This window comes from Globicephala melas, chromosome 15, assembly GCF_963455315.2.
Source record: "Globicephala melas chromosome 15, mGloMel1.2, whole genome shotgun sequence".
Taxonomy (NCBI): domain Eukaryota; kingdom Metazoa; phylum Chordata; class Mammalia; order Artiodactyla; family Delphinidae; genus Globicephala; species Globicephala melas.
The window spans coordinates 63,865,954-63,878,569 of NC_083328.1; the positions used below are offsets into that span (position 1 = coordinate 63,865,954).

The 12,616-nt window shown below is 51.6% G+C and overlaps 1 protein-coding gene across 7 annotated transcripts in view; it reads left to right on the forward strand.

Annotated features, from left to right (window-relative positions):
• Positions 1 to 12,616, forward strand: part of DLGAP4 (DLG associated protein 4) — a 210,106-nt gene that overhangs the window by 115,060 nt on the left and 82,430 nt on the right. For 3 of the 7 annotated variants that reach the window (XM_060284115.1, XM_060284114.1, XM_060284117.2), the window contains exons 5-8: positions 2,337 to 2,451; positions 5,091 to 5,141; positions 7,322 to 7,387; positions 8,216 to 8,456. In XM_060284115.1, coding sequence (XP_060140098.1) covers positions 2,337 to 2,451; positions 5,091 to 5,141; positions 7,322 to 7,387; positions 8,216 to 8,456 — 473 coding nt within the window. The remainder of the gene's footprint in view (positions 1 to 2,336; positions 2,452 to 5,090; positions 5,142 to 7,321; positions 7,388 to 8,215; positions 8,457 to 12,616) is intronic. The other 4 variants (XM_030830683.2, XM_030830681.2, XM_060284116.1 and 1 more) reach the window with 3 other exon arrangements.

A 12,616-nucleotide genomic window follows, 5' to 3' on the forward strand; every position in this document is an offset into this window, starting at 1 on the left:
GGAACCTCGCCTTCCTCCTCTTCAGCCGCCCGCCCGGAGATCCCAGCCCCACAGATGAATCCTGCCCTCCAGCCTCAGACCCAGGTGAATCCCCACCCCCAATGATCCAGGCCCCCTAGGTGAACCCTCCTTCCGGTTAGTCCCCTTCCTGAGATCTTCATCCTTAGCTTGGCCCCTGCACTTTGATGAGTTGACTCCGGAGAGCCCCGCCATTTGGTGAACCCACCCCATAAGCCCCCCACAGTTAAGTCCTGACCACAGGTGAGCCTTATCCTTTGGTAAATCATAAGGGGAGTCTCTCCGGAGTGATTGGCCCAGGTAAACCCTGCCTACATCCCCAGATGATTTCCACTCGTACAGGGGAACTGCCCTCGGAGACCCTCTTCTTCAGGTTAGAGAACCCTGCCCTTAGTGAGCCCACCCCTTGTGCCAGCACTGCCCAGGGAAGGCCAGAGCCCCCTCTGCCAGTGCCCCTGTAATTGACCCCTGAGTTGAGCTCCGAGATTGGGGATGAGGGAGGATCCAGAAGTGAAAGGGAGATAGACAGCCTTCACCTGTCCCATCACCCGGCCTGGCATTCCACCAATGGAGCCCCATCCTGTTGCTTTAAGACTGGGAAGAGTTAGTGAAAGCGTGGAAAATGAAACACGTGCACACAGGAAGCAACAAATAACATGTTAGAGAGAGAAGTGAGCCTTTCACATGCAGAAGTCACCGTGGGGATTAGAACAGAAAAGAATGAGTGCAAATCAGGTGAAAGTTGGTATAGGTGATTCAGAACCCGCTGAGGGAGAGAAACAAAAGTCAGAAACAGACAAAGGACTTGGAAGAGTTAAAGGAAACAAGCTTAGCCCTAGTTCTTCTACTCCTGGGGGCAAGAGCCAGAGCTTCATTGGAGGAGGTAGCCTAGGAGGACTGCAGCAGAGGGAATAGAGCAGGGCAGGTGACAGTAGACTGAGGCAGGGAGTCTCATTGGCTGAGACAGAGGCAGGGAATGGCCTCCAGGTGGGAATTCAGGACACCACCAGCCATTCCTAGGTCTCACCCTCTCTGAGCCTCAGTTTCCCTAGCTTTAAGTGAAGGGGGCTGAGCTAGATGATCTCTAAGACCCCTTCTACTCCTGAGATCCTGCAATTCCTTGAATGACCTGTGGGCATGGAGGTGGGAAAGGTGGGCAGGACCAGGGCCCAGGCCTTGAATGAGAGGGAATTGATAATAGTAGTACAGGCATACCTCAGACCACCGCAATAAAGTGGATATGGCAATAAAGTGAGTCACACGAAATGTTTTTGTTTTCCAGTGCATGTAAAAGTTGTGTTTACCCTATAGTCTAAGTGTGCAATAACATTGTCTTTTTAAAAGTACATACCTTAATTTTAAAATGCTTTATTGCTGAAAAATGCTAACCATCACCTGACAACTCCGGGTTGCCACAAACCTTCCATTTGTTAAAAAGAAAAGAAGAGAAAAACAAAATAAACAATATCTGCAGAACGCAGTAAAGTGAAGTGCAATAAAAGGAGTATTCCTGTAGTAACAGTAATGCGGGCCATCTGTCAGCCCTCGCTGCGCTCTGGGCTCTATGCCTGCCCCAGTGCCCTTGAATCTGCGTCACTGAAACCTCCTTACAGCCCCAGCAGGCAGGCACAGTGACATCCCCCACTTTATAGGTGAGGAAACTGAGACTTAAGGGGTGACGACTTGCCCAGGGTCACCCAGTGAGGAAGCTGGATTCCAAGCCAAGTTTGTCTGTGTCAAGGCCCTGAGCTATTGGCGGCTTGGACCTTATTTCCAGAGCAGGGGAGTTGGGGAGGGGGAGGCCCAGGGTCAGGTAGATGTGAGAAAGATTGAAGAGCCAGGGCTATGGGGAGAAGTGGTGAGTCTTCAGGGGCCTGGTGGAGGCCACCTGGACATTGTGTCAAAACTGATGACCTTTGGGCGGCCCTGGCCGGAGGTCAAGGCTGTGGGCCTGGACCCATCTCCTCTGTCCAGCCCCTGGAATTGCCCCAGGCCTGCAGAGGAGGGGGCTGTAGAATTGAGCTGGTGTGGCCCACCCCTGGTTTGAAACAGTCAAGAGCGAGCTTGTGCTGCCACCTCGCGGTTGCAGTGGGCATGACAGGTGAGGGCCATCGGCACTCTCCGGACTCACAAGGCCTCCAAAGGCTGGGAGCAGCTCTCCCCTTGCTCATCACCCCCCACACTACCCGGGATGGCAGTGACTTCCATTTTACCCTCTGCCCCTGGATAACCTTGGCCCGTTTCTCCCCCTCTGGGCCTCAGTTTCCCATGCTGAACAAAGGGTGGGCTGAGCCCCATCTGCTCCCCATCCCCACCAGGAGTCTGGACCGCCTGGATTCAGTGGATATGCTGCTGCCCTCCAAGTGTCCGAGCTGGGAGGAGGACTACCACCCCGTCAGCGACAGCCTCAACGACTCCAGTTGTATCAGCCAGGTAAGGGTGGCAGGCAGCCAGAAGGTCAGAGGGCTTGGGAGAGCCCCAACTCCCACCCAGGAAAAGGACAGACGTCCAGGTCCAGCCTCTGTTGAGTGGCCCCCGAATATCTGCCCTGTGCTTCTGTTCGGTCTTTGTTCCTGAAGCTGCCTGTGTGTGTCTCTTCCCCACTGACTGTCCTGTGGCTGGAGAGCAGTCACAGGGCCTCACACTGATGGCCTAAGCTGTGGGCCCAGAGGAAGGGGCCATACCACTGCCTTAGACCCAGGAGCCCTGAGGATAGGGTACTGGAGACCTGGGTTTGAGTCCCAGTCTTGTCACTGACAGTATGAACCCAGGACAAAACACCCCCTCCCTGAGCCTCAGTTTCCTGATTTACCATCGGAGGGTGATCATTCCTATTTCAAAGGGTTGTGAGGAATCAGTGAGATACAAACATAATGTGCTCAGCAAAGGGTGGCTCCCTTGATGGTTAGCATTGGCATCTTGCTGTGTGACTTCGGGCAAGTTGCTTCTCCACTCTGGACCTCCATGTCCCACCTGATCAGTGGAGAGTTGGACTTCCAGGGCCCAGCCAGCTCTGCCACTAACAGCGGTAAACACGCTGTGCTGTACCATTAATTCTCTCAACCATCAGCTAGCTCCTTGATCCCTCACAGCCACCCCCAGATATCATCCATATCCCCATTTCCTAGATGAGGAAACTGAGGCCCAGATAGGGGTGGGTCACAACAGCTAGGAAGAGGCAAAGCTGGGCAGAGATCTAGGGCTGTCAGACCCAGACCTGGACCTCAGCCCCTACCGTGTTGTGCACAGTACTTTACAGTTTGCAAAGGGACGACCAGTCAAGGCTTGAGGGCTCCCCCCATGGTGTGGATGGGGAGACGAGGCCCAGAGAGGGCAGACATCTGCCAATAGTAGCACAGTGGGGCAGTAGAGGCAGCCAGGTGCAGACGCAGCCACCTCTCTGGTCAGGAACAGGCCCCAGGTCCCGCCGTGTGCAGCCCCACGGCCTGGGCTAACAGACTGCTTAAAACTTTCGGATTCCAGCTCCTTACCACCCCATATTCCTGGCCCGGCCAAGCCCGCCCCAGCCCCCATCCTCAGCACTGTCGTTCCCACGCTCCAAGGAGACTGACCTCAGACGTGGGGAGAGGGAGAGCCCCCCACCCCCGGCCAGGGGACCCTTTGCCCCACCGTCCTTATCCAGGCCCCACCAAGTCTCACCTGTGCCGTTGTCCTGTCCTGGACTCCGGGCCTGCCACCCCCAATCTATTCTCAGCGGCCAGAGGGAGCTTGTAAAAGACAGAAGTCAAATCACGTCACCTGCTCCGAAGCCTCCCATGGCTTCCGCCTCACCCTAGTGAAAGCCAGACCTGTGAAGCCCGGCCTCCCTCTCAGATGTGCTCCCCGACTTGCTCTGTCACTCACTCTGCTCCAGCCACTCTGGCCCCCTTTGGCCCCTCACACACCTCATTCCTGCCCCAGGCCCCCTGCATTTGCTCTGCCTCTCCCAGGAGCATCTTCTCTCAGATCTTTGCACAGCTGGTTCTTCTCCGTGTCCCAGGTCTTGGCTCAAATGTCACCTCAGAGGGACCTGCCCTATCGCTTGCCTCAGGGGGTCCCCGGGGCCCTGTTTCCTTACTCTGCTTAATTTTCTTGACAGCACTTCTCACTATCTGGAACTATACTTGTTAGTTGATGTCTGTCTCACTCTTAAGACTGGGAGTTCCCTGCAGACGGGGACCTTGCTGTCTTGTCCCCACAGAGTCCCCAGCACATGGCACAGGGCACGTAGGTCTGCTGAATGGATGGCGTCCCTCCCTGTCTCTCCCATCCTGCCTGTTCTCTCATCCCTCAGTCTCCCTGTCGGTCTGTGTCTGTCTCCCTCTGTTTTTCTCTCCCCTCATTCACATTTTTCTCTGATTCTCTCCAGCGTGTCTCATTTCCATGTTTCTCTCTGGGTCTGTCTGTCTCTCTCACACCCACCGTCTCCATCCCCTGCCTGGCCCTGGCACCTGGAACAATTTTGTCCTTTGGCTACACGAAAAGGTACACGGAATGAGCCAGGCTGGGGACCCCAGCAGGTCTCTCCAACTACGCCCTGCCCAGCCCCAGCTCTCCCCTAGCCCAGGGTCCTCTGAACCCCCAAACCCTCATCCCATGAAGCTTGAGTGACCTGAGCCACCTATGTCACCCCGAAGTCAGAGATGTCCAGTTCTGTCTGTGTCTCTGAGGCCTCAACTCCTGCCAGAAGAAACCCCGCTCCCACCAGTCACTGGACTGTGTAAGCCCTGACCAGGGAAGAGAAGTCCCTGGGCTCTGTCCCTAATCTGTACATCCTGGGAGCTGCCTGCCCAGGTGAGAGGCAGCAGACAGGACATCCATGGTCCCAGAAGCCAACCCAGGAGAAAGACTTACAAACAGCAGATTACAAGTCTTCAACAACACCCAGCCCCAGAAGGAGTGAGCCTCCCACCCCTGGAGGAAGCCAAGACCTCCCAGCAACTGGGCCTCAGCCAGTCTGGGGAGGAGGTTAGACCAGCCAGCCACAAGTTCTCTTGAAGCCAGGCCTGAATACCCAACCCTAGCCCCCAGCCTCGGTCTCCCCATAACCCTCCCCCATCTCTTTCCTGCAGATGTTTGGACAGGCCTCCCTGATCCCCCAGTTGTTTGGCCACGAGCAGCAGGTCAGTATGTTTGCCATTCTCTTGTCCCCCAATCCCAGAGGCCAGGGCTGGGTCTCAGGCACCTCAGTGGTCCTGGCCCCTGAGCCGGGCAGGTACAAGCAGAGCCAGCACCAGGAAAGCCCCCTCCAGTGAAGGTAGTGTCAGGAATCACATTGGTGCCTGGACCTTCCACTCTTTGGCCCTATCGCTTCACTTCTCTGTGCCTCAGTTTCCTCTTCTCAAAAATGGAAAAGATAAAAAAAAAATGGAAAAGAATGGGCTAGGATCTATGCATGGGGCAAGAATAACCCCAGGATATTGGCATAACATTGTAAATCAACTATACTTGAATTAAAAAAAAGTTTTTTTTAAATAATAACCCCAAGATAAAGGAAGGTGTACCCTGAGAGCTTCTAGCTCCCTCCTTCCTCTCATTCCCCAAAGCCTGGGAAAGGCCTGGGGAGACTTTTCCATTTGGACAGATCAGGGGCTGGGGGCATTGGCCTTCACATCCCAGCCACAAGATCCCCTGACTTATCTCCTTTCTTGGGTTCCAGTAAGACCTTTAAGGATGTTAGGGTTCTGGAATGAATGCAGAGACTTTTCAAACTTACCAAAGGTGGTGAAGATGACGCCAGTCCTGGCACTGTCTACCTGTCCTAAGGGTGCCCCATCCCACGCACACCCATCCTGCCCCTGGAGGTGGTCCTCTCCTCCCTCCCAGGCCCCAGCCTCAAGGCCAGACAGAGAGGCAGGGAAGGTGCTCTGGGCCCAAGTCCTCACTGGGGCCAGGAGTGGCAAGGGACTGATCCAAGGCCACACGGCCTACAGGGCAGAACTGGGACTGGCTCCACATCTCCTGATTCCAGCCACGAATGCCTCATGTGCCTCCCACCTTCATATCATAATTCTTCTTGGGCACATTGTTGCAGAGGGTCTTTGGGGAGCCCACAGTGGGCCAGGTGACCTCTTCCTTCCTTCAACAGCCTCATGATAAGGGTGTGATGTGTTCACATATAAAACCCCCAGGGCAGTTGCCTGCGCATAGTACGTCCTCAATGATATACATACCAACAGCACTAACCAGCTGGCCTCTCCCTGGGAGCTTGGGAGCATCTTAACCGACACTGACAAATCTTTGCACTTGCCCCACAAAGTTGCCTGTAATAACAGGTACAGGTTATCAGGTGCTTAGTTTTCCCAACTCTATTCGAAGCATGTGATTATGAATGATCTCATTTCATCTTGACCACAATCCTGTGAAATCTGGTCTCTAATTAGCCCCCATTTTACAGATGGGGAAACTGAGGCACAGAGCAGTTAAGTGACTTGCCCATATTCCTCTTGTGAGAAAATGATGGAGCCGGGAATGAAACTCTGGCAGTCTAGCTCCAGAGGTGGGCCATTACCGTGCAATCCCTAATCAAGACCTCATCGCCTTTGGCAATCACAGGGACCTCTCAATACACCTCAGGCTGCAGCTTTGGAGGATAAACACCTATCTCTTTAATACCCTATCCAAGTGAATTTTGGGTATGTCACATGGACTACGTTTTAATTTATCAGTGCTGTCTGATAGAATTTTCTGTGATGATTGGAAGCGTTCTATCATCCATGCTGTCCAGTGAGGTAACATGAGCAAGTGAAATGTGGCTTGTGTGAGTAAGGAACTGAATTTTGTTTACTTTAATTAATTTAAACCTAAATAGCCACGTATGGTTGGTTGCTACCATATGGAACAGAGCAAATTTAGGCCTTTCCAAACATATACTCCAAATTGGGTGATGATCAGGAATTCCCTGGCAGGCCAGTGTTCAGGACTCCGTGCTCTCACTGCCGAGGGCCCGGGGTTCAATCCCTGGTCGGGGAACCAAGATACCACAGGCCGCGCGGTGCAGCCAGAAAAAAAATTGGGTGATGATCCGTCCAGTCGTTTTCCCTGATGCAGTGCCAGACGAGTCCACAGGCATTCTAGTCCATTTAGACAGGGAAACACTGACCCAGAGAATAGTGCTGGCCCGCCTGAGGTCACACAGCCAGGTCCAGGGCACACTGGCCCCAGATCCAGCTTCATCTTTTCCTCCACATGGTGTTCAGTCAACTTTTGCCCCCTCCCGCGTAGCCCAGGTGTCTTCCCGGACCCCCACCCAGTGTCCATGTTCAGCCAGCTGACTCCTCAGCTTATACTCTGTGATCCCCAGGTACCACGATGGCCTGAGACATGGGTCAGACAGACCCTTCCAGAACCATTGGAGAGTGTATGTATGGTGAGCCCCCTCTGCACTCACACCCCCAGCTGCAGCTTTGTAGGATCTTGTTTCTAGAGGGACACTTAGAAACCATCCAGATGAGGTTGAACTAGATGTGAGATGGCAAATAGCATATATACCTCCGTTCCCCATACTGTCCATGGCAGGTGTGACTAATCAGTCCTCACTGCCACTACCCTCATTCCAGTATTATTTTCCCTCACCAGACTATTGCATCAGCTTCATTTCTGGCCTCTGCCTCCATTCCAGACCCTATATCCAACATCCATTCTGTACACCAGGGCTAGATTAATCTTCCTTAAATATACATTTGGAGTATTGATTCTGCTACTTCCTCACTGGGTACAACTGGCAAGTATCTTCCCCTCAGTAGCCCTCAGTTTCTTTGCTTATAAAAACGAAGGAATCGGACCGTAAGATGGTAAATATCTAGCACACCTACTGCCACCTCCCCATTCCAACATCCAGGACAGACGTTACTGATTATAGCCTTCTTTCTGGCTGAATTCAGATATGACCTCAAAATCTATTAGTTAATCAGTCTGGACACACAAGATATAACCTAGCTAACATCCTAGAAAGTATATTTACTAGTTTCTCCTCCATTGTAGAGATGGGAAGATTGAGGCCCAAAGAGGTGAGAGAGTCTGTATATTTCTTAAGGGCTCCATCTGCCCATCCCGTGTCCTAAGTGAGACGGGAGCAGGAGGGTGGGCCGAGTTGAGGCCCCACAGACTCCAGCTCTGCAGCTGAGCCGACCACCAAGCACCCCATCCCTCCCCAGTGGGCACAGCCGGCCCCTGATGCCTGCTTTTGCCCTGACAGGTACGGGAGGCAGATCTGAGCGACCAGTATGAGGCAGCCTGCGAGTCGGCCTGCAGTGAAGCAGAGTCGACCGCGGCGGAGGCTCTAGACTTGCCGCTGCCCAGCTACTTCCGCTCCCGCAGCCACAGCTACCTGCGCGCCATCCAGGCGGGCTGCTCGCAGGAGGAGGACAGTGTTTCCCTGCAGTCCCTTTCCCCCCCTCCCAGCACCGGCAGCCTCAGCAATAGTCGCACGCTTCCGAGTGAGTACCGAGATGGGGGACCCCTGGGACCGTTCCTGGTGGACCGGAGGTGGGGAGGAATCCATGGTTGGTGAGCCAGGATTGGAGGGGTGGCTAGCAAAAGCAGGAGGCCTTGGGGCTGAACTTCCCATCAACTGGTGAACTGGAGCTCAAATGGCAGCAGTGGGGGGTGGGGGGGCTGTCACAGAGGCAGATGTCAACACTGGGGATGGGGTGAGGGGGTCGTGAGGGCTGGAGCTTATGAGATACTTGGTTGCCCCTGACTCTCTAGACCCTGGCTCTTACTGAAGCCCTACTTACCTGTTTGGATTAGTTCAGGTAGGCAAACCTGTGGGGAGGGTGGGCCCCTGCAGGGAAGAGGATGGGATCTGCATTGAGCCTTCTCAAAGGGGTGGGTTTGCAGGATTTCTCTCATATTCACAGTCAGGGACAACCTGTCCTTTCTGATACTTGTTCTAAGTTCTCTGACAATAACCCAGGCACGATCAGAGAAAAAGGGGACCCTGTGTCCCAGAGCAAGCCATGACCATCAAGACCCAGGAAGATCATAGCACAATTTCTGGCTTAGTAGAGAGAACTTTGATCTCACTCTGACTAGAGAGTTTTCCTCCCTGAGCCTCAGTTTCCCCATGTATAAATTGAGGCATAAGCCAGACCCCAGAGAGCTCTCAGGGGAGATGAACTAAGGCTGTGCCTGGAGAGGTTTAGGCGGGCCCTTGCACATGGTAGGAGCTGACAAGTGTAGCTGTTCTTACTGGTTCTCAGACTTGACTCTGAGCCTCCTGACAATCAAAGGCATTGAGGTTGGATTATTGTAGGAAAACCACATGTTTCAAGCGCTCAGTTGGTGTTTGATATAAATAAATGAGCCTGAATCTTATGGATATTCTATACACAAGAAACCAGCTTATTGACTGAAAACTGCAAAGGCAGGGGGCAGAGCAAGAAACCACTTTGTTTCACTATTGCCTTTCAAATCGTGGCTGATACCTGGGCAGATCCCCGAGCTTTTCCAGGCATTTTTAGACCCTAAGGAACAGTCTCATTTTCAGGTATTGAGGGTCTGGTCTCATTTCAAAACATCAGTCTCATCTACTTCAGACCTCATGCACCTGCAGCTAGGGCCTGACTGGGCTCAGAAGCCCACAGTGGGGAGCTGGGCATGGTGGTGAGTGTCTTCTCTGTTCCTTGTTCATCAGTGGCCATTTCTGGTTCCTCCAGGGGGAGGGGAAGGTCGCTAGTGCAGATGTTGTCTGGCATCAGGAGTATCTGTGTGACAGATGCCACCTGCTAGCTCTTTCTCTTAGGTGGTGCTTTCAGAGTTTCTCCTATCTTGCAGGGCCCTTGTGGTGTCTTCTTTCCCAGCATGGGCAATCCCCCTCCAGGCCACTGCTGCTTATTCTGTCTCAGCTTCTCCAACCAGTGGTTGCCCTCCTCTGCACTCAGCCTCTTTTTGCCAGGGGACCTGGCCCTGCCAGGCAGGCATCTTGGGCAGACTCCTCTGATGACAACTCCAGCCCTACTGTCTCCCTCAGCTCCCGCTTTACCCATGTGAAAATGAGGCCTGTGCCTTGCAGAACTCTGAAAGTATAGGCTGGTCTGCTACAGCCTTCCTTCTAGACCTGCTGTCACAGCTAAGCCTGCCAGCCTCTCCACATTAGAAGTCTCCAAAGCAGGTGTCGGGGTCCAGTTTCTTTGGCCTCCAAATCCAGGGTATCCCTGCCAGGCTCTCCCAGGCACTCTGTTACAGTCTTATAAGAGTCTCAGGTAAAGGATCAGATTCCCCACATCATCAGGCCCAAGGAAAGTTCTCTAAGCAGGAGGTGGGCCTGGGGAATCAGATAGCACATCAACAATTTTCTTCAAATAAACCTTCACTCACCAATCTCCCCCGACCCCAATCACTCGTGAATGGACTGAAGATGGGTGATGGGCTACATGTCCCAGAACTGTCTGGGTCCCTGTATTGGTCAACTATTGCTACAATAGTGCTGCAAAGCAAACAACTACAAAATCAGTGTAATACAACAAGTAACATTTATTTCTTGCTCCCAAGTTTGTCAGCTGGAATGGCTCTCCTCCACATGTTTCTCACCCTCCTCCTGGGACCAAAGTGTCCTCCTGGGAGCAGTGGCTTTAGCAGGGCGTGTTCTCATGTTGATGGCAGAAGCACAGAGAGCAAGCCTAACTACACGGGCACATTTCAAGGTCCCTGCTTGCATAATATCTGCTAAAATCCTATTAGTTAGAGGAAGTCACAGCTCAAAAACAAGGGATGGAGAACTATCCTCCCACCGTGTGGACAGAGGAAGGGGTGAAGAATCAGGGTCAGTAATTCAATTTACTGTGGTCCACTTTCTTGGCCACACTTATTCGTGTCCCTCTCACAGAAAATACCCTTATCCCAAAGATCCTGAAAAGACTCATCCAATCATAACATCAGGATCTCATGGTACACCTGAAACTAATATAATATTGTAAATCAACTCTCCTTGAGTAATAAATAAATACATAAATACATGCATACATACATACATACATTTTTTAAAAAGGAAAAAACATCTCATGATCTGTGTCAGATATGGATGTTGCTCCTCTCGATCAAGCAACCTAAAATCTAAAATTAAAAAAAAAAAAGATATCTACCTCCCACCTCCCAATCCCCCCACACACACACCCAGCATACCTTGGTAAAATAGGGACAGGATGACTGCAGTCCACACTCCTGTTCAGAAAGAGGGAGAAGGGGTTCAGAGACTTACTGATCCATGGCCATTCTGAAGTCCTTCTGGGCAGATGTTGGGCAAATACTCTGGGAAAGGGAATGTCTCTTGACTAGGCCCAAGCTCTATGCTCTGGGGTTGATTCCCTAAGCCATGGTTTTCCGTAGCTCTTGGCTCTGCTCTCTGAAAGCCCTTTCTTTTCCATCAGCCTTGTTGGCGTTGTCTAAAGAAAGCATTGGAGAATAGGCCTTTGGGCAGCCAAAGAGCCTTCTTTGTCTGCTTCCTGCCTGAAGAAAGTTAGGGACCCAGTTGTCTTTTTACATCTTGAGTGGTCTCGTCCCTTGAGCCTAAGCTGATCATAGTTTTGGCCACACACCTCCCTCAAACACTTTATGGGTTTTCTATGTATTTGATTCCACTTAACCCCATGTACCAAAAAGCACACCCACAATTATTTTTGAGTCATGTCAGTCTCTCTCAACTCAATTATGATGACTTTAGGTGCATCAGTCTTCTGTGGGGCCATGCTCTTAAGCTTTCTAGAAGCTCTTTTGAGCAGCTGAGAGCATCTACTGAATGGTACCTTATTATTTTAGAGTATTAATAAAAGATGTCATAACCACATCTTCGATTTGATCTGACCCACATGCTGTATCTTAAGGCCATGACCTTGGTCTGATCTTTGTCCCCAGGCTGTATATTAATTTGAAACTGATTTACTGGCTGGAGAAGCTGGAGTTGACTGATCTCTTGTCCAACTCAGCGAGTTCTGGGCTCTCTGTATTCCCTCTAAACACTCCCTGTGACACTCCCTATTTCTTTTATGAATTCCTCTTTCTTCTAAGTCCTTATCAAATTCAGCCCAAAGGAGCCAGCTCTTGCTTTCAACATTTTACCTGGAAACTCTCTTGCCCAAATCCATTGGTTCTCTTCAAGTTACTGTAGATTGACAGTTTTACCAAGCATTTTGCCTCTGCAGAGTATGGGTAACCTTTTTTCAAGCCTCCTCTAACAGTTTGCTCACTGCTCACCACTTGGTCCCAGAGCCGATGCTACATATTTTTGTTTTTGTTGCTTATACACCCCACTCTTGGTACCAATTTCTGTATCTATCAACTATTATCGCAATAATGCCGTGTAACAAACAAGCACATCTAATGTCAGAGGCACACAGTAATGAGCATTTGTTCTCATTCATGAGTTTTTTGGTTGGCTGGTTCTGCTCTGCATGTCCTATATTCTCCTCCTGGAACCAAAGCGCACTCCTGGAATCAGTGCCCTAGCCAAGGCATGTACTTCTCATGGTGGTGGCAGAAGTATAAGAGGGCAAATCCCACGGTACAAGCTCATTTCAAGTCTCTGTGTCACACCTGTGAACATCTGGTTGGTCAAAGCAAGTCACATGAGCCCAAAGCCAAGGTCCAGGGAAATACACTC